General features: G+C 40.6%; 1 protein-coding gene across 2 annotated transcripts in view; it reads right to left on the bottom strand.

Moving 5' to 3' along the window:
• LOC107394547 (oxysterol-binding protein-related protein 10) overlaps positions 1-13,680 on the bottom strand; it is a 99,651-nt gene extending 85,971 nt beyond the window's left edge. For both annotated transcript variants that reach the window (XM_070547597.1, XM_070547596.1), the window contains exon 1: positions 13,272-13,680. In XM_070547597.1, the coding sequence (XP_070403698.1) occupies positions 13,272-13,546 (275 nt within the window). In that variant the 5' untranslated portion in view covers positions 13,547-13,680. The remainder of the gene's footprint in view (positions 1-13,271) is intronic.
• Positions 13,681-22,074: the final 8,394 nt, after the last annotated feature.

The following is a 22,074-nucleotide window of genomic DNA, read 5'->3' on the forward strand; positions in this document are numbered from 1 at the left end:
CATAAATTATGTACAGTCAACAAGTTACCATTTTGTGGTGTAAAGAGAAGACAGCAAAGCTGGTTTAAGGTCAGAAACACTCAACATAAAATGGCCTGTATTTGTATAGTAACTTATTTGGATTCTACAACCCCCCAAGGCGCTTCACAACACAATCAGTCATGCACCCATTCTCACACACATTCACACACTGGTGATGATGAGCTACTATGTAGCCACAGCTGCCCTGGGGCGTACTGACAGGAGCGAGACTGCCAAACACTGGTGCCACCAATCCCTCTGACCACCCCCAGCAGGCAAGCTGAGTTAAGTGTCTTGCCCAAGAACACAACAGCGGCATTCCCTGCCGGGAACTGGGATCAACCCTACAACCCTCCAATTGCTGGACAACCCGCTGCACCTCCTGAGCATTTACTGACCCAAACAACAAGAGATGAAACTAAAGGAGTGTCTCTAAGAAATGACATGCAGCATTTACAGGCTTTTAACTCAGATATTGTCAAGACTAGCCTGTATTTCTGGACTGAACACCTTTTGACCTTTGACCTATTGAGAGCTTTTGGTACTTCTGAACCCTTCTTGTAATCTCATTTTGTCCTTTCCAAATTTCTTAATCTTCCTAACTTTTAATACGTTTTCAATGACTTGTGCAATGACTATTTGTATTTGAATTTTTGTGTCTGGATCATGTGAAAAATTATAGCACATGAATAAAATTGGCAGAACAGAAAAACAAATACACCAAAGATGTTGAGAAAAACAGCTAACATACAAAACTGACAACCAAGTTCATATAACTTTTTTTTACTTGTTGGGTTTGAAATATCATCGTTTACTCTGAGTTTAACATGCAGGATTGTGATATAGTGAAAGTAGTTTTCATCCCCATTTCCTGCATTAGCCGCCGATAGTAAATAGACAGGGAAACACTCAAATGTATCTATTGCACGTCACATTTAAAAGTCAGCATTCATGGACTCACCCATCTTGGCTCACAACGGGGAAGGTTGTTGTTGGTTTAGCGTCCAGTAAACAGCAGAGATTGTCTCTGCTAGAAGAAGCTAGCATATATATATATATATATATATATATATATATATATATATATATATGTATGTATATATACATATATATATACACACATATATTTTTTTTTGGCAAATAGTGAAAAAACAGACATTTTGGTCAAATCGTGAAAAGATCATTGCATTAAGTTTAAAAATCTAACTCCATGCATCAGCACCTACTATCCTGCAGGTGTTCCTGCTCCAACGCACCTGAATCAAATGATTTAATCAGCTCCTTACTGGGTGGAGTACTGCAGAAGCATCTGGATTACTCATTTAAATTAGATGTGTTAGATCAATTAAAAAAGCTGATTTTACATCATTTTCTTTTAGCTTCTGCAGAATCGATTTTTCAGCTACAAGCAAAACTACACCAGGCAGTGTTTGACTAAATTCCTGGGGAGAAAAATCACCAAACAAATGGACAAATAAACTTAAGAAACTAATGCAACGCCCCCCAGTTTTCTTCCTCTTTGTTGCAGCGGAAACACCAGAGCTGCATTACCTCGACTCTCAGCTGTAATCAAAGATGCTCCGTACCGAGTGCGTTTGAAAAGGAATGATTCATCCTCTCCGTGGACTCCCCGATGCTTTCGACTACTTAGGTAGACATAGACTTAGGATCCACTCTTTCTGCACGATCAAAGCCTTGTTTCATACAATGAGGTGTGAAACAGAGATTGCGAGCACTCTAAATGTTTCATACTCTTTGATGTGCACATAAGTGTTTGAACACCTTCTCATAGTGCCCAAACAGCTCCATAAAACCAGGCTCAAATCTGCTGCATCGCATGTTCTCATTAGCATGTGCTATTCTAAAAACGTCCCCAAATTTCAAACACTTTTTCTCTCCGTCTTTTATTAAACTGATTCCCTCTCTGCCATTGTCACCTTGGAAACCAGATTGGAGCCACAAAAGCCTTTGCTCTAAAGTTCAGCTGTGAAAACAGCCTCAACTGGCTCGTCTATCAATTTACCACTCACAGATCCTGTTAGTGTGAAGATTCAGGCCTAGTCCACACGTAGCCGTTTTTTTAAAAAACGAATATCCGCCCCTCCAAAAACTTGCATCCACACCACCTCGTTTTAAAAAAAAACTGTCCACACGTACCCGGATAAATACGTTGTTAAGGACATGCCAGACCTGTAGGTGGCAGTACTTCCCCCGTTCTTAACCTTGTCCTTCGTCTGTGGTCTTCTGCAAGGAGCAGTAATTCCGCTTGCAAAAACAAACAAGCAAAAAGCGCTTGGACAATTGATAAAGCGAGCGCAGCTCTGAGGGCATCCATGCTGTCGGCTAGTGTAAACAAAGGTCGCACACGTGATGTCAGCATTTTTTTGTCGCGAAAAGTGACGTTGCAGACCTTAAAACTCCGGTTTTGTCTGTCCACACGCAGACACCCAAAACGGAGAAAACACAGATCTTCACTTTGACCGGAGTTTTTAAAAAGATCCGTTTTCGTGTGAAAAAACTCCGTTTTCGTGTGGATGACAGGCCAAAACGTAGAAAAATATCTACGTTTTGGCAGATCCCCGGCTACGTGTGGACAGGGCCTTATATCATAACCACAAATCTACTAAACAGGTAACTCCTGCCTGACAAACGCAAATCTCTGTGTTTGAGGCTCTGCAGGAATGTTTAACATAGTATCCCCCGAGCTGGTTGATTTTAAAAACGCCTCATATCATTTAAGATGAGCTTTAACTTAAATGTGTTAAAATATCAAGGGTAAAAATATGTCAAACAAAAATCATAGTTTCACTAAAATGTGCAAAATTTTATGTTAACCGTTTTTTTTTTCCCAAATATTCCATTTTTGGTGATGCTTAGCTGTAAAAAATTAAAAGAGCACTGATCCAAATATTGTTGGCTGATACCAATTTACATAATTTGGTTCTGATTAACTTGAAAATTGTGATTTTTAGTTAAAATATCCATATGGAAGCTCTGTTATGTCCTGTGTAAAGTATTGAATAATGTTGGTGACTTTGTGGATTAGGGCAACGATTCATTGACAGATAAATAAAAATGTTAAGAACTTGACAGATTAAGAAGATTCCAGATGAATATTAGCTGATCCCAATCACCAGGGGTCCCATTTATCAAACATTGTGTAGAATCCTTACTAAAACCGTACTTAAGCTCAGCAAAAAAAATGTACTTACACCAAGTAGGTTTGTGATCTATCAAACATGGAGTACGCACAGCTGCACGCAATCTCCGCCTCATGAATTGGAGACTAACGAGAATGTTTCTCAGCTGCATTTTAGTCACATCCCGCCCTCACCACGCCCACTTACTGCTAGGGATGGGTACCTTTGACATTTGAATCGATCCGGTACTAATTACCGGTACCTACGAATCGATACCGGTACTTAACGGTACCAATTTTCGATACTTTTTAGTGTTTATTATTTTAATTCTCTTTTATAATTAAATATATATTTTTCTCAATATATAACCATATTTGATAAATATCACGATAAATAACATACAACTGTTTGTATTTTAACATCGTCCTTGTAGTTTTATAAGCTGATAATTAAACTGAAGCAAACATCTTTACTGTGAACTAAATTTGCTGTGTATCTTCATTCCTTTTGCCATCTTTTTTCATTTGATTTTTCCTACTGGGAAGTTAGAATTTCCGAGGAGAAAGTGAACGCACCATTAGCTGATAACAATGGTGGCAATGGAAGCTAACATATCAAGCTAACGATATCTTAAACAGTTTATTTAGCTGCTGGAGCAGATTAAAACGATGATGCCTCACACTTAGATCGTTGTCGCTGGTTTCATCTTCACCCAATCACCCGTCGCATTTAGTAAAGTGAAGCCTAACTTTAGAGCGCGTTCATGTTGTTCTAGTTGGAAATTCGGAGTTCCGAGGAGAAAGCGAACGCACCATTAGCGAAACGGAAGCTAACATAACAAGCTAATTATATTTACCTACAGGAGCAGATTAAGATGAGGATGTCTCACTTAGATAGTTGTCGCTGGTTTCATCATCCAGTTACCCATCACATTTAGTGAAGTGGACCCAAGCTTTAGCGTGCATTCTTTCTACCATGCTGCTCTGTTGACAACTGGTTCACAGCGAGCGACGACAAAACGCTCTTGCGCATGCGCAGCTGTCTTGGCAAGTTCTTGTTATGATGGACGGGTACCGAAACAAGGCACCGTTTGAAACGACGTGAATCGGTGCTCGGTCGGTACTATGGAATTCGGTCGGTACCTTAAAAAGTACCGAATTCGGTACCCATCCCTACTTACTGCCATAAATAGTCAATGCAAAGTGACTTGTGGATCTCATGCATATACATAAGCCGGCTGTTGCAGCGCTCCGCCAATGACATGGTGACCGTAGATCAAGGCAGATCAAGGAAGCGCAATTTCACAGAAGCAGAAGTTGAGGTACTTGTGGGTGAGGTGGATAAATGAAAGGAAGTGCTTTTGCAAAACAAATAAGAGAAAATCCACGGAGTGGCACAGCGTTGCTGAAGCCGTCAATGTTGTGAGTTCTTCAGAGAGATCTGTGGCGGATATTAAAAAAAATGGTCCAATCGGGATACGATCCCCAGACTCCCGGGAGAAAATCACGCACGCTAACCAGTCAGCCAAACAGAAATCTCTTCTGGACAAGTAGCCAGGGCGCATGATCAATCGGGTCAGAGTGACAGGACACACACTGCCACAGACGCATGACAATCTATCTCAATCTGTCCCCCTGCTGATATTCTGCATTCCGTATTCTGCGCTTCAGGCTGTGTATGTGTGTGTGTGCGCGCGCATGTGTGTATACACACTTGTGTGTGCGGGTGGGGGGTCTTGTTTTGTGTGAAAACGAAGCAGTACAAGTGATAATGCTGCAGGATTTCATAATTTTATCCTTCTCAGCAGCAGCACTGCAGGTGCTCTCCATGTCCAAAATGTGTGCAAGCCAGGTCCTTAGTCAACTTAAAGTTGCGCACATTTTTCCGCTAAGTTTTCCTTGATAAATCCCAAAGTTTGCGTGGAAAGTTGCTTACGCAGTTTTCCAACCCCTTTTTGTGCGTAAGCAAGCTTGATAAATGAGGCCCCAGCTGATTTTTTTGGTGCATTTCCCATGAAATTATTCTATTTAAAGCACCATCTTCAGTCACTGGATATAAGCTAAATATCAGAAAAGTGTCTGTCCTGGCCATAGCATGCCTTGTAATGCATGTCTCCTCAGAGAATCTTAATGTTTGCTCATCGTCTACAGTTCTATTGGCTGTTGTAATGTAGTTCTTGGCATTTTGGTCAAATTCTGATGCGACCTTTTGCATGACACTGCAATCTCACATTCAGTCTTTCAGAACTCTGCACGTGTTGTAAATTACTTTCAGCTAACTCCTAATCAAATGTCAGCTCCATAACTATAAAATAAATTAATTGTGACATGTTAGTTTGCTAAGGTTGAATATCTTGGGTGGCCATATTGAATTTGCTTCAAAAGGATTAATGCAGAAAGTTAATGGCTAAGGTTGAAGCTAAGGGCCTTGCTCAATTAGTTGGTGCTAAAACAACACACTGGATATAGCTTTCTACTGGATGCATAACATGATAGACACATTTTCACCACAACCACAACGGTGCATCCCTTCATTCCAGGGGTGTTTCAGATGCACAGCAGTTGTGAATATGTCCCAGCTAGCTGGTCCCTTGAGATCACAAAAGCTCAAGAGAATTGCAAGTTCACGCACGATTTCACTCATTCCTGAGATAAAAAGCAAAAGGAAAGACAGAAGAATGTATCCAAAAGGTCTGTGGCTTAGGACTCGGAGCGTTGTAGGATCGATCCCGGCTGCTGGCAAAGAATGCCGCTGTTGTGTCCTTGAGCAAGACATTTAATCCACCTTGCTTGCTGGTGGTGGTCAGAGGGACTGGTGACGCCAGTGCTTGGCAGCATCGCCTCCATCAGGGCACTCCAGGGCAGCTGTGGCTACATTGTAGCTCATCACCACCAGGGTGTGACTGTGTGTGTGCAAATGGTTGAATGACTGATTGTGTTGTAAAGTGCCTTGGGGGGTTCTAGGACTCAAGAAGGTGCTATATTAAATACAGCCCATTTACCACTTTATTTCCTGGTTTTTTTTTTACCTCCACCAAAAAGGCATCTCTAGGGTGTTTTTTACAGTTAAGCAACAGGAAATCTTCATGTTTTATTTTGAAATTTGATGGATGCTTTAAACTCATCCAATGTTTGACTTACTGTCTCGCCCAGTCTGAATTGTGGACCTAATGTATTCTGGAAGTTCAGCATTTCAAAAAACTGACCCGGCGCAGAAATTTACTGGAGCGCCACGACACTTCTCTTCTGGTTCAACACACATCTGCTGCACAAAACAAACCCATTAACTGTGATGGTGGCTATTCACTTCAGAGATAGTCCACGCCGCCTATGCATTGGGTGGAAACCCAAGGTTAGCTACAATCAATCAGATTTATTTATATAGCACCTACCACCACCTTATCGGAAGCCCAAGGTGCTGAACAGCACAGAAAAACCAGGATCGATAAGATAAGAGAGAGTAAAATTGATGAACAAATAAATAGAAAAGTACAAGTAAAAGTCATTAAAGCCACAGTACAAAAGGTTTTAAAAAAAAGCCAGAGTCAATGATGTTGGGGGAAAGCTATAGATAAAAGTGAGTTTTCAGGTGAGACTAAACCAAATATTAGCTCAATATCTGCTAAATCAGTTGACTTCCAGACAATTCTGTGGTTTCCAACGCCTGTCAAAATCAGGTCAACTACAAAAGGAGATCTGTGTTTCAGCAGCAGGCAATAATAAAGGGTCAACAAATGTTTTTATTATCTGAGAAAACGGCACACATCCATATAAAAGTAGGATGAACTTTGAACATTTGAGCTCATAACGACTTTATTGTTTTTCTCTGCCAAATACGTTTGACCAACCTTGGTCACCATTTTAAAAACATGAACCCTTCATTTAAAGTGGACCTTAAAAATCATGCGACACTTCAGAACAATAAAACACTGTTGGAAGAAAAGAGAGGTTGGCTGGTTCAAGCGTTTAGCTCGGCATGTGCATGACAGTCGCACCACATCACTCCCATTGATCATAAACCAAATGTAGGTCGAGCTGAAATGAACAAATCATTCTGCAACAACCGTGTGGTAATGAGGCAGAAAGCTGATAACAGAACTCGAATTGCCCTCTTAGCATTGGCCAAACATTACATCAGCATGCTCAAAACTAAGCTAATGTGACTTTTAGTGACCCTGCATGAACAGTTTTTACTAAATGCACCCAAAGAAACAATTTCGGTTATCAATTTTTATCATATACAGATCTAGAGAAACACAAAGTAAACATACAAACAGCCACCGTCCACATTTCACTTCCCACTACACAGCAGCACTTCACGCTAACACATGTCCACCCACTCAGCAGCAGAATTACCTCCACTCAGGTCTGCTGCTGCCCACCACGACACACACAGACACACACACAAACACAGAATGTGTGTCTCCATGTGACTGACAAGCGCAATCACTCCAACGGCAGCGCACAGCCTCGCCTCCTTCAGATGTTTCTATAATTAAATGCCGGAGGCACTTACCGATATTAGCTGATAATAGCTGTAAATACTGAACACCTGGGGAACAATGTATAGTCCAGACACTTATTTTCTCTCCCTAATGGGTTTATAGAGGAGCAGGACCTTACAACTCCGCTGTGATAAAACCAGTCATTTTCTACTCATTTCTTTAAACACCCAGTTTAAGGTGTTTGAAAAATCCAGTAACAATCAAATAAATCTCAATTAAGATGCCTTGTACAACAGCTCAAGATTTTATTTGCTGAAAATGGGTCTTGGAAGTAGTGCCCAAAGCTTTAAAGAAACATTCGTAGATGGATTCAAAGTGTGTCCATTTCTAACATCCAAGAATGAAAGACTGATTCCTTTGGATGACATAAAGATGGGAAGATTCCAGGAAGGACCTCAACTTACTCACATGAATGATCAGGACTGGCTGGATTGGTTACTAAGGACATTGATGTTGGCTCCTCCTCAGAGGGTTAGATGGTTTGTTAGTTTGTTTGTATCATCATAGAAAGCTGAGCACCATTTTTTTTAACCTCATCAACACGATCAGAGTTAAAAAAAACTGCAAACTGAGCCTGTTCAGAAAGACATCTACAAATATTTTAAACAAAGGTCGTTCACAAATGGATAAAAAATCCATTTAATGACGGTCAGTGTAGCAGATCTACATAAACTTTGACAGTAGAGAGTAAAGACACCACAGACACTAGGATCATTGCAACTATCGGAACTTTCGAGTAATTTTACAGGACCTTCGTGGCATGAGGATGTCTTCCGTTAACCGAGTTGTCCCAAAAGGAACCAGCTGTGTACCAGAGCTGGGGTACGAACTCAGAAAAGACCCGGTTGACTTGTTATTGACCTGATTGGCTGTAACTTAGTAGGAAGTGACATCACCAAATAACCAACATTTTTAAAATTGGAAAATTGCTGGTGAAGCAGAATGGAAGGAAAATATATTAAACAGCTTTGAAGCTGATTTTAATTAGCTTTTTCTGAACTCCCCAAATGAAAAATGCATAAAAAAAATTTTTTGGCTACTTTCTGGTCTCCTAAAAAATGGCAATTCTTCAAGTCATTGAACATTGCTCTTTACGTCACACAGCTGCTCTCCAAGTCTTCTGAATGGATTAAATGACGACATACTTAAATAGAATAAAACTTTTTTCATGTTAATAAAGTTGTCCGTGGATGTCTTTGGCTGCCGAAATGGTCGTGATATCCCAACGTATCGGCAAAGTCCTGAAAGAGCCAGTGTTGTATGAAGACACGACTGAGAGCACAGCCATCAAATTTTCCCTGTCACGAATTGCTGTATCGCACCACTTTATTTTTTTGTTCCCTTCAGAAAAAGTCTAACCTAAATCATATTGGAAGCACTGAAGCAAATTCTCCCCGTATCGCGAGGGTCTACGGGGAACGTCTGGCAGAGTCTCCTGTCAGAAAGAGCTTCAATTCCTGGCCGAGTTTTCTTCGAAGAGTGGCTGGGCTCTCCCTTAGAGATAGGGTGAGAAGCTCGGTCATTCGGGAGGGGCTCGGAGTAGACTCGCTGCTCCTCCACATCGAGAGGAGCCAGTTGAGGCGGCTCGGGCATCTGGTCAGGATGCTTCCTGGACGCCTCCCTGGTGAGGTTTTCCGGGCACGTCCAAACGGGAGGAGACCTAATGGTAGACCCAGGACACGGTGGAGGGACTATGTCTCTCACCTGGCCAGGGAACGCCTTGGGATTCCCCCGGAGGAGCTGGCCCAAGTGGTTGGGGAGAGGGAAGTCTGGGCCTCTCGCCTTGGGCTACTGTCCCCGCGACCTGACTCCGGATGGAAGTCTGGGCCTCTCGCCTTGGGCTACTGTCCCCGCGACCTGACTCCGGATGGAAGTCTGGGCCTCTCGCCTTGGGCTACTGTCCCCGCGACTGACGATGGATGGCCGCGACCTGACGATGGATGGATGGATGGATGGATGGATGGATGGATGGATGGATGGATGGATGGATGGATGGATGGATGGATGGATGGATGGATGGATGGATGGATGGATGGATGGATGGATGGATGGATGGATGGGAGCAAATTCAATTCAATAATACTATATTAATCCCAGAGGGAAATTAGAGAAATAAAGTCTTGAGATGATAAAATATATATTTTCTCATCTAATTGCAGTTTCAGCTTCCTGTGACATTTTCCAGGAGGTTTGAGTCACCGCTTGCTAGGGCTGGGGGTAAACGATTATTTTTAAAACGATTATTCTGACGATTATTTTATCGAATAGTCGACTATTCTAATGACTATTTAGAAAATTAATCTAATGATTATTTTTCTATTGCACAATTAACAAAAACCAGAAAATCTCAAATAAATTCCTCAAAAAAAAATTGATAAATTCTTACTGTAAGAGAATAAACACTACAGGCCTTCCATTTTGTATAACACTGCGTTTATTGTGTTGCGGTTGGTTATGTTCTGGTGACGTGTAGAACTTGGGAGTGCAGGCTGCTGCCTGAGAGGTGGTAGAAGATGGAGTGTCTCCATGCTGCTTTGTTTTGGTCACTTATGTGCGTGAGGCGAGTGGTCTTACGGGTTAAACCAAACTCAAGGTGATATTTTACACTAAACCGAAAACCCACAACACTCTAAATGTAATAAAAGGGAGATCTACACCACAAAAAAGATGAACTCTAAACCAAAACGTAACAGCTTATCCCAACGCAAGAAGCTGTTAGCGAAGATGCTAACAGTAGCTTTACCAACGTTAAGTTCAAGTTACCAAGTTTAAATAAACCAAAAACACCCAGCAGCAAACAGACCAGCACGGAGGAGAGACTGCTACCACCAAAACAGCTCTCCTCATGTCTGAAAGAAGCTCCTTTATGAAGGGAGAAGCGCTCCCGGTGATTTTCTACATCTGCGATAGACACGAAGCAGCGCATCTGACCCCGGAAGTTGTTGTCCGTTGCCGGGAGACGAAGGGGCAAAACAGGAAAATAATCTAGTAGTGGACGGACGTTGTTCCGGGTCTTCGGTATTTGGCGGAGATGTTAGTGAAGGCGGAGAAGAGGGCGAACTAGAGGAAGAACAGGCAGATTCCTCCTCTATTTACAAACTCCTGGGGATGCAACAAGTGGGCGCGGTGCGTCGACTTCCGGATCTGACGTCGACAAATTTTTAGAATCGAGCCGTCGACTTCGTCGAGGCTTCGCTACAGCCCTACCGCTTGCTATCTCTGTCCGCATATTTACTCGCTTCGACCCCACGGCATCGGCTCCGGTGGACGCATTGAAAGAAAGCTCTCACATAAATCCGGCTCATCGCCTTGAGGCGACGGTGGCACAGGAGTTAAGTGCTCGCCCCGCAATCGGAAGGTTGCAGGTTCGAGCCCCGCTCAGTCTGTCGCAGTCGTTGTGTCCTTGGGCAAGACACTTAACCCACATTGCCTGCTGGTGGTGGTCGGAGGGACCGGTGGCGCCAGTGCTCGGCAGCCTCGCCTCTGTCAGTGCGCCCCAGGGTAGCTGTGGCTACATCGTAGCTCATCCCCACCAGTGTGTGAATGTGTGTGTGAATGGGTGAATGACTGATTGTGTTGTAAAGCGCCTTGAGGGGTTCCAGGACTCTAGAAGGCGCTATATCAAATACAGGCCATTTACCATTTTTACCATTTGAGGCTCGTTGAAACTGAGACATGACAGGTGGCATCACCGCAAAAGAAAAAGAAAAATCCTTTCCTGGTATCAGCTCAAGTTCTGAATTAAAGCCACTTTTTGAACTTGTACAAAAGATTTGTTCATGCGTACGTTCAGGTGAATGCGCTCTGAACATCAGACATGTTTAAATGCATCACAATCACATCACTTATCTCTTTGAAACCAAAAACTTGTGTCGGTTTTTAAAACCCAGGTAGTCTCCCGTGTGTGTGCGCATCAAGATGCAGATCAGTGCATCATCTGGCTGTCAGTTTACAGCCGCTCCTTCCCTCCACCTCCGCCTTTTTTTACCCTCTCTCACACACTGGCATCAAGCCCAGATCGTAGACACTTTCATAAAATTCCTTCTTCTCTGCAGCACTGCTACAGTACGGCCACAATGGGACACTTATTAGAGAAAATAACTAATTTTGCTGCAAAAGATAAAGAAAAAAAACTTCTCACCAAAGCTGTAGGACAGAGATTCTGCATAATTCATGTTAACTGCACATGAAAGTTCACAAAAAAAGCAGGATTTACAGACTTCCAAAGAAAACTAAATGCACATTTTTCGAATTTGGAACCACAGGCTGCATTAGGCGCCGATGGAAGATAGACGAGGAAACTCTCGGATTAGAAAAGCCTGACACTTGCACGTGACATTGTAGGATTAGCATTCATGGACATCTTGGCTCTTGAAGACTGTTGATGATTTCATGACCAGGAGAGAGCAGACCAGTAGAAGCTAACCATTAGCTTTAGCATCTCCACAACATGGCAGAACCCCTCCAGGCTTGTGTTATTGGTGGACATAAAACATCAACGTTGCAAAGCAAATGGAATCAAAGGCTGAGTCGAGCTGCTGTTATCCAATCAGAGGCAAGATGTCCAAATATCAGGGAATAAGACAAAAACTGCACCTATGGCCAAAAGCAGAAACTCTGAGCTCAGTGAAAGCTATTGTTGTGGTTTTTTTAAGTCTGTAGCAGTCATCGAGAAAAGATGTACACTCAAAATATTATGTTTTGGGAGTTTCCAGCTGATCACAGTATAAATTTCCTGTCAAATACACACACTCACAGGCAAAAACATTGCTGCACACCTGTCATCTTTTGTCAATAAGAAGCAGCAGCTGAGCTGCTTGCTTCAGTCAAACCCCAGTTTCCTGGGTCAAAGTCCAAAAACTGATCTCAGCAAGACAATGTCATTGTACCAACAGGTGATAAAACGAGCACAGTGGCAAATTAACTGGGACAACGCATGCTAACTGTGTTTACACACACTTACTTTTACAAGGTTAATTACCGCTCCCACAGAAGACAGGTGAAGGACGATGTTAAGGATGGTTACTTCCCAGAACATAGTTACTCCACATCCAAGAATGTTTGTTGGTAAAGATGCCAACAATTTAGGGAACTCATGCCACCTATAGGCTTGGCAGACTTATGAATTTGCTTCACAATGGGGGTTTTTCTTGCTGAAAACAAGTTTTTTCCTAGATGGGCGAAGGAGGATACTCTGTTTTACAGAAACCCGGTTACCTGTGTACACGGCCTAAGGAGAAGGGGAAAACATAATTTTATGAAATGTGTTAAATGTAACATGTTTGTTGCAATAGGTTACTACCATAAACACAAAAACTATTTTAAAGTACAATTATCTGGCATTTAGAGTCAAACTATCTAGAGGCACAGATTTAGGCAGGTAATAAATTTATTGATAAGGGTCTGTCAACATCGGATTTATTCATCGATTACAGAAATAAAACTTTTTCTGTAACTCCTGCAAATGTTCACCATTTAAATAGTAAAAATCAGGCCTAAAGATATAACCTCCTCCTCCTCACAGTGACGTGGGGGTAAAAGTGCAACGTGGACGGGACAAATCACATCATGAACGTGACACCTGAACCGACCTCTCCTCCTCCTACCTGTTCTGCCAGCCTTGGAGCAGGTTGGTGTATTTGCTGAGCACTCCCTCCAGCTGCCTCCTGCGCCCCAGCTGCTGCTGTAGATTCATGCCGCTGCCCTGCACGCTCCCCCGGCTGCCTACAGCTCCAGCCGGCCCGCACAGGGACCCGGAGCCGGGGCTGTGCGACCCGCTCCGACCTCCTGGCTTCCTGGACGCCGAGCTGCCGCGGTGGTCGGACGGGGAGCAGTTGGGTTTGTTGGTCCCGGCGTGCGAACTGCAGAGCGCCTTTTCCATCTTGGCGATGGGACGAGAGGAATCTGGAGGAGGAGGAGCAGGACGAGAGGAGGAGGAAGAGATGGGGATGGACCAGAACCAGCAGCAGCAGCCTATGACAGGAGGATTTCAGCAAAGCATGTGGTAAACAAGGCGACGTGGGAGTTCTGGGTTAAAGCAGAGGCGGTGGACGGCCCTGCTGCTCTGAACGTCCCTCGATGCGTCGGACAGCTGACATAATCCTCGGTGGCCGTAAACCGCGCGCTCCTTCTCCGCAGTGTGCGCTCCGCCAAAGTGCTCCAGCTCCAGCGTTTTCCTGAGAGGAGGACACGCAGACACTCCCACTCCACCGTGGGCCTGCCCCCGGATATTACAATGTAAAAGAAGAACAACCCAGATGAGTCACGTTGCACTCCCCCGGGTTAACTGCAGTAAAGCGCCGCGTTCCTGGAGAAATGATGACAAAGCCAGATTAAATGCATGGAAATGTTCACAAGATGCATCAGAGTAAATTGCTGAAGTGTAATAAAACAGGGTCTAATGGGATGATCTTGGTCTCTTTTGTGCCTCATGGCGAGCCCATTAAAATAGATCTGGGTAATTCACAAACCACCCAACACTAAAGAGCATTACAAGCAACACAAAGTGAAAATTTAACAGCGCTGACGGCATTTTGAAGCAATGTTAGTTTGTCTTCTGTGAAGCCAGTGCAATAAAACAAGTGCATTATTGGCAAAGAAATCGAAACTTTTAAAACAAACCCAGTAATGTCACTGGGAAAATAAGTGTTCGAAGGAGTGAACTTTGAGGAACACCTTTCAAGATATTAAGCAAGCTGGACAATTAAACCATCTAAACAGGATCTGGTTATGAAGGAATGAAACATGATTAATAAAAATATACAAAAAAAAGCCAGATGTTACCAAATCTAATAACTTTCCTTTGTTCTCCCTCAGTGTTGCCTGAGTGGGTATAGTTCCCCACACAATTGGGTGGTATTGGTTCTGATTTTGCGGGTGAAACTTGCTTTGGGTGGGTTTGAGTTTGACGGTTTTAAACAAACCTCAATGAAACACATTTCAACCAATCAATCATCTGAATCAGTTAACAACAACGCCTCCTAACCTTTCTCCACCAATGAATGACTGATATGTCTGGCAGGGTGTTAACAGAGAACTGATGCCCCTCTAAGTGAAACAGCAGTGGTAAACCTAAAACAAAACAGGCCTGCTTCAGATTTTTTCTTTAAATAATCTGTATTAGAAATTCAAACATGTCACGTGAAACCCTTGCTGGATCTAATGTTGGGTGGTGACCGGCTTTCACTAGATCTTATCTCATTGAAACATGCTGTTGCACAGTACTGGTATGCAATCATGCTCATACAGTAAATACAAAATGTTGGGCATATGACCATCAATGTGTGTTTTTTATACTGATATTTGTTCTGAAAAATTTGACTCTGTTTGACAACACAGTTCTTATTTCCGTTGGCAGATCTGTCTTACATGCCCAAAACATTATTTTAAATAATTGTAAAAATTAAAGTAGCAGGTAGCAATTAAATCAAGTTAATACTCAACCAACATGTGTGTGTGTGTGTGTGTGTGTGTGTGTGTGTGTGTGTGTGTGTGTGTGTGTGTGTGTGTGTGTGTGTGTGTGTGTGTGTGTGATTATCTGTTGACTTCTGTTCATGTTAGCCCAAAGCCACTTTCCACAAGTCATGGGCCAGTTAGTTTTCTTCACATCGTGGTTTTTATTTCTATTCCATTTCAAACGTAAAGTCTCAAACATATTCGTGCGTATCATTTCATATGCAGTCTGGACACTGAGGGGAAATAGGCTCCTGCTGTCACTGCAGCTGAGAGTGGAAGTGCTGCACAAGGACTGGGGCACCTTTGGCCTCATGGCTGCATCAGCTGCTTTTTGAGAGGAGTAAGAATGTGACCGACTTTCATGTCAACATCTCAAATGACTCAAGAATGTCATTAATGTTTATATAAATGTGTAGTTTGTTTGAGTACTTAGAAAATATAGTGACAGATTCCAGTTACTAAGTTGGCAACGCTGCTTTCCCGTACTTTTGCTGGAACCAAAATGCAAGGGCTTCTCTATTTGTGACTGGACTGATGTAATGTTGGTCTTGGAACAGAAACATTGATGGTGGGACTGGGCTAAAACCAATATGAAAACTTTATCGGCAACAAAACTGTAGAGAAAACTCATTTAAAGCAACAACAATGTTTTGCAGTGTATCTAAAATAGCACAGAATCAAACAACTGGTGTTTTACGCATTCTTTTAGATCATAGCAGTGTCATTGTCTTAACCTTCAGTTACAAACTCATTTGTGATTGGAGATTAAAGTTAAACACGTCAACAAACAAAAGGGAAAAATCCTCTAAGAAGTCCTTGTATCTCTAGTGTTTGTGGAAAAGGTGAGCAGCTCCGATGTGTTTCAGGGACATTTAACAGCTTTTGATATTTTCTTTAAAAGTCAAAAAGATCTTTGGAGGCAAATGCCCACTAGACTGCATTTTTTTCATATCTGATGTGGAAAAATCTCCCACCTGCCCTCAGGAAAGCACTCACGCTCTTTTCATGCCCTGTCCTCACCCCTTCGAGACAGTACCCCACGGCTGTTAGACTCATGAAAAGGAGCTTCCTTCACTAATGATGTTCCACTTTTACATCAGGGAATTCTTTGTTTGAAGTTAATTTTTCTGCTTTTTTCTTAGTTTTTATTGTAATGAAGGAGAACCAGGGCAAAAGGCATTTCATAGCAATCTGTGTACACTGTACTTGATGCATATGGCAAATAAACTTGAAAATGTGAGTGAATTCTGATCATTCAGGCATCGGTTTGTTTGTGTGCGCAGCTGCAGAATCCTGACCATGACAAGCAGGATGAAAAGGACACGATAATGAAGACCAGACGGAGGAGCGTCGCAGGCTGTTGAGGAGAGGCAGGCATTGTGCCGAGAAATCGAAGGCATACCTAATGAATCTCCACAGGACTCTTAGCAGAGCACGGACAGATTCTGCTGTGTGTCAGCTGAGGCAGTCACAAAGCAAAGATCAATAAAACCGAGTTTAACAAAGAAAAAAGAAGTCTCTGGGCAGCAGAGAGTCAATGGTTTGTTAAAGGCTCGTGCATAGAGCCAAGCTTGGGTCAGCTGCATTTCATTACGAAGGAACAGCAGCTTGTCTCTGATGGATTTGTTAATAACTACACATTTGCAGCACACACTTTACTCATATTCTAATTATTGCAGTTAGAAATCTTATAGAGAAGATTTAGAAATTTCTCATGACTTCTATGTATATGGACATGAGCACCTCTCATACAGTTTTGTTTTCATCCAGTCTCACAGCAAAATGCTCCTCCTAGGTGCTGCCATGAATGTGATGTACTGCTTATCTGATGGATTTCATCAACTTATTATGTTTGGAAAACATCCAAACTGTCGTTCATTACTTGGGATGCAATCTCATTAAATCTCTGGAGGGAGTCCTTTAACCCTCTTAGGCTCAAATTGTTTTGGTAACAGGACGAACAACTAAGTCCTTCAGGGGTACTTCTGAGTGAAAAAATGCTCATGAAATACGTATGTGGCGTAACTAGGAAGGTAGGCTTTAACTGTTGCTAATCTGCAATGCCTGCCTCCAGAGGGTTAAAATAAAAGAAAACAAGTAAGATCTTCCAGTGGGAAACACATTCAGGAAAGGTACGATTTTACATTAGACATTGGGATATGGGAGATAAAATCATAGAGCGACAGATTTAGGTGTTAAATAACCAAATACAGCACTCAGCTAGGAGGGGAAATGCATAGCAGTTACTTTTTTTTTTTTTTTTTTGCTTTTAACAAATTTGAATCGGGAATGACCTAAAAATCTAAATCTAAATGTTATATCTAAATCTGAATCTAAATCTAAAAGTGACATCTAAATGTTAAATCGAAATCGAAATGTTATATTTAAATGTTAAATCTAAATCTAAATGTTAAATCTAAATTATAACTCTAAATGTTAAATCTAAATGTTATATTCAAATGTTAAATCTAAATCTAAAAGTTAAATCTAAATTTTAAATCTAAATGTTAAATCTAAATTATAAATCTAAATTATAAATCTAAATCTAAATGTTATATTCAAATGTTAAATCTAAATCTAAATGTTAAATCTAAATTATAAATCTAAATTTTAAATCTAAATGTTCTACATAAATGTTAAATCTAAATGATATGTCTAAATGTCAATAATCTAAATGTTAAATCTAAATGTTAAATCTAAATTATAAATCTAAAATTTAAATCTAAATGTTCTATCTAAATGTTAAATCTAAATGATATGTCTAAACGTTAATAATCTAAATGTTAAATCTAAATCTAAATGTTATATTCAAATGTTAAATCTAAATCTAAATGTTATATCTAAATGTTAAATCTAAATCTAAATGTTAAATCTAAATTTTCTATCTAAATGTTAAATCTAAATCTAAATGTTAAATCTAAATGTTATATCTAAATGTTAATAATCTAAATGTTAAATCTAAATTATAAATCTAAATGTTAAATCTAAATCTAAATGTTATATTCATATGTTAAATCTAAATCTAATTGTTATATCTAAGTGTTCTATCTAAATGTTAAAATAAAATTATATATCTAAATGTTAAATCTAAATGTTATATCTAAATGTTAAATCTAAATGTCATATCTAAATGTTAAATCTAAATTATATTTCTCAATGTTAAATCTAAGTCTAAATGTTATATCTAAATGTTAAATCTAAATTATAAATCTAAATGTTAAATCTAAATCTAAATGTTATATTCATATGTTAAATCTAAATCTAATTGTTATATCTAAGTGTTCTATCTAAATGTTAAAACAAAATTATATATCTAAATGTTATATCTAAATTTTAAATCTAAATGTCATATCTAAATGTTAAATCTAAATTATATTTCTCAATGTTAAATCTAAGTCTAAATGTTATATCTAAATGTTAAATCTAAATTATATATCTAAACGTTAAATCTAAATTTTATTTTTAAATGTTAAATCTAAATGTTCTATCTAAATGTTAAAACTAAATTATATATCTAAAAGTTAAATCTAAATCTAAATGTTCTATCTAAATGTTAAAACTAAATTATATATCTAAATGTTAAATCTAAATCTAAATGTTAAATCTAAATCTAAATGTTAAATCTAAATTATATATCTAAATGTTAAAGCTAAATGTTATAGCTAAAAGTTCAATTTATATGTTGAATTAAAATGCTAATTCTCAATGGTACATCTAAATCTAAATGCTATAACCAACACATTCTTCTTCATGCTCTTCATGCTGCTGTTTCTACCAGTTTTGCATTTCTCTGGATCCCGTGATTACATTTTCTTGTTCAATTTTTTCTTCCTTCACATTTTTAATCTAAATGTTTTATTTTTCCTCATTTTCAATTACAATAATTAACATAAATTTTTATTTTTCTTGTGAAATGCCTCACTTTTTCCTTTTTATCTTTAGAGGCGTAAAATAAAACAAATTTCTTTTTCTTCTATAAGACATTTGACAATTTAAACAAAGATCATCTTGTGTTAACAAATGTCTTTTTGAGTCCAGTCTTGAGGGGTTTAGTTCATTCACTAAGTATGTGAGAATAAATGTTTATAGTGCAGATTTTAAAAGGTCGTTTGGAGAACTGTTGTTTGGCAGACTCTGTTTTTTGTCACCGGAGAGCTTATCAGTGTGTGAGCTTCACTGTCCTTGTCCCAGACACATATCCACTCACTGCTGCAGATCTGTTCACCCTGTGAAAAATACACATCAGAAACTGTTCTAAATGAAACCAGATCATAATAACAATTCAATGAGAGACTCACTAGTTTTGGTTTGTTTCCATGTTCTCCAGGCACCATGATGTAAAGCTGCAGTGGCTCAGCATTTAGTATAATTGTTCTTGGCAGCTGTGGAAACTGAAAATGATCACAGCTCTGATTGTTTTGAGAACATTTTATCTGCTTCTTGCTAACTGTGCTGCCTGCCCAGATGTCCCTGTGGAAAGAAGCTTATGTGATGTGTAAATATGATGAGTGTTTCGGTCTACTTATGTCACACTAACCCAAAACTGTGACTTTAGATTACTGGAAGAGCAGCAGCATTTCAGTATTTATCTAAATGAGCTTTATAAACAGCTGATGCTCAACTCACCGTGAGCTTGTTTTGTTCACAAAGACCAGAAAGCTCACTAATAAGTGAACAGAAGGGTGACCTTTGACCCTGGTGGCTGACAAGGTCACCTCAGAGTGTATTTATGTGGCTGAAACAGAACAGGGAAGCTAAAAGCAGGGAGGATTTTCTGGGTTTGAGTGTGTGAGTAAATATTTAACTGTCTCCCTCTGTTTGTTGTCCATTTCCATGCTGAGCTGGAAGATGAGGTCACTCAAATTCATCTGGCAGGTCTGGAAATAACCGAATAATGTTTAAAATAAACATATGAATTCTTCTATTGAGAAATATCTTGGTGATTAAACACAAAGTCAGAGACTCTCTTGGTCAGCTTGCTTCTCACACCAAACCTGTCAGGAATCTTGGCGTGACCTTTGACCCAGCTCTCACCATGGATTCTCATGTTAGTTCTCTTGTTTGCTCTTCATCCATCTCAGGAACATTGCTAAGCTGAGTGCCATTCAGTCTCCCTCGAACTTGAGACAGTTCTCCACACCTTCATCTCCTCACGCTTAGACTACTGTAACTCTCTTTTCACGTGTCTGAGCAGAACCTCCCTGAACCGTCAACAGGTGGTTCAGAATGCCTGTGCTCGGCTTCTGACCAAGTCCTCCAAACACACCCACATCACCCCGCTTCTCCTCCAGCTTCACTGGCTGCCAGTCAACTTCAGGGTTCATTTCAAGATCCTGGTTCTGGTCTATAGGGCCTTACATGGACAAGCACCACCATACATTGGTGAACTTCTTACCCCAAAATTCCACTCTCTCCGCTCCGCTCCGGCACGAACTCTGCAGCAAAAACGGTCCCGTTGTAGTCAATCAGAGCTGTTCCACTACTGTGGCCGTGCGGCGCAGTGCATTTCCCGCCGTTCCGCCATCCGGCAAAAATAGGATCGGTTCTATTTTTGCCGTCAATGGACAGAAATCACAACCGTCCAACAGGAAAAGGAGCAAGCACAACTTCCGTTATTTCACAATAAATCAATAAACAAAAAGCGTTTTTTGTTTCAAATGCACAGGTTTAACAACTTTTGACAACTATCAATGGCGGTTGAACTTTAAATGCACAAAAGTAAGCCATAAATACAGTTTCCACTGTCAAAGTAGTCAGCCTTTGTTGATCCAAACACTGCTGATCTCTCAACACAAATGATGGGCAGATTAAACAGTTCATTTCGATGCTTCTCCCACACAACGGGTGTTTGGATCTAACTTCCGCGTTTATTGCTCGGAGCGGAGCCGTTGTAGAGCGGGTACCAGTATAATTTGAGTTCGGAAGCGAGCGGCAGCGGAGGGCGGGGGCGGAGCGGAGATAGTGGAATTTTGGGGTTAGTACCTACACCCCCAGCAGGTCCCTGAAGTCCAGTGATCAAAGCCTACTGGTTGTGCAGCACCAGGCTAAAGACCAAAGGTGACAGATCATTTGCTGCTGTGGCCCCCAGACTCTGGAACTCTCTCCCCCTGAGCCTGAGATCAGTGGACTCCTTTAAAAATCAGCTGAAGACTCACTTGTTCAAGCTGGCTTTTGTATGACCTTCACCACTCTCTCTTTATTCTGCTCTCCCCACCTATTCCACCTTCCTCAGGATCCACTAATTTCCCTCTTTCCTGTTCACTCTCTCTCTTTCTTAACATTTTTTTATCACAATTGCCTATTTTTGCTCATTTAAAATATATTTTTAAACATTTTCTAAATACTTTTTTATATTTTTACATTTTTTGTTTTTGTGAAGCGCCACATGATTTTTATCTTGAGAGGCGCTATAGAAATGATACTTTCTTCTTCTTCTTTCTTCAAATTGAGAAACCCCCATAAGGATTCAAGTAGTCAAACACCGGCTTTTGGCATTTATTACATTTTTCTTTTTTACTGAGTGAGAATACACTCCTGTCCCAGAATGGACCTGATGCAACTCTTCACCTTAATTTTATTTCTTATATTCAGATCCACAAATAAGCTAATCACTTCACTTCAAACACCCTTCATCTCAACTCTTTCATGCAAAAAGTTGTTATATAAGAGACATCATTGCGAAGGATTTATTGAGATGTAAAACTCTCATTTAAGGAGGACAAACAATGCAGTTTATCAGCAATCTAAAACACTGCTTTGAATTTCTACGAAGCATACGACATTTTATTTTGGCTTTCATCTGTCCCAGGATTCCTGATACAGGCCATACTCAACCCCCTGAATCAGCCTTGCTGTGAAAAGAGCAGTTTACCCCTCCCAATTGGCCAGGACAGGAATATGCTTGCTGATTGGTTGGTTTAAACCAGAAGGCGTCAGACACGGGAGACCGCAGAT

This window comes from Nothobranchius furzeri, chromosome 19 (assembly GCF_043380555.1).
Source record: "Nothobranchius furzeri strain GRZ-AD chromosome 19, NfurGRZ-RIMD1, whole genome shotgun sequence".
NCBI lineage: Eukaryota > Metazoa > Chordata > Actinopteri > Cyprinodontiformes > Nothobranchiidae > Nothobranchius > Nothobranchius furzeri.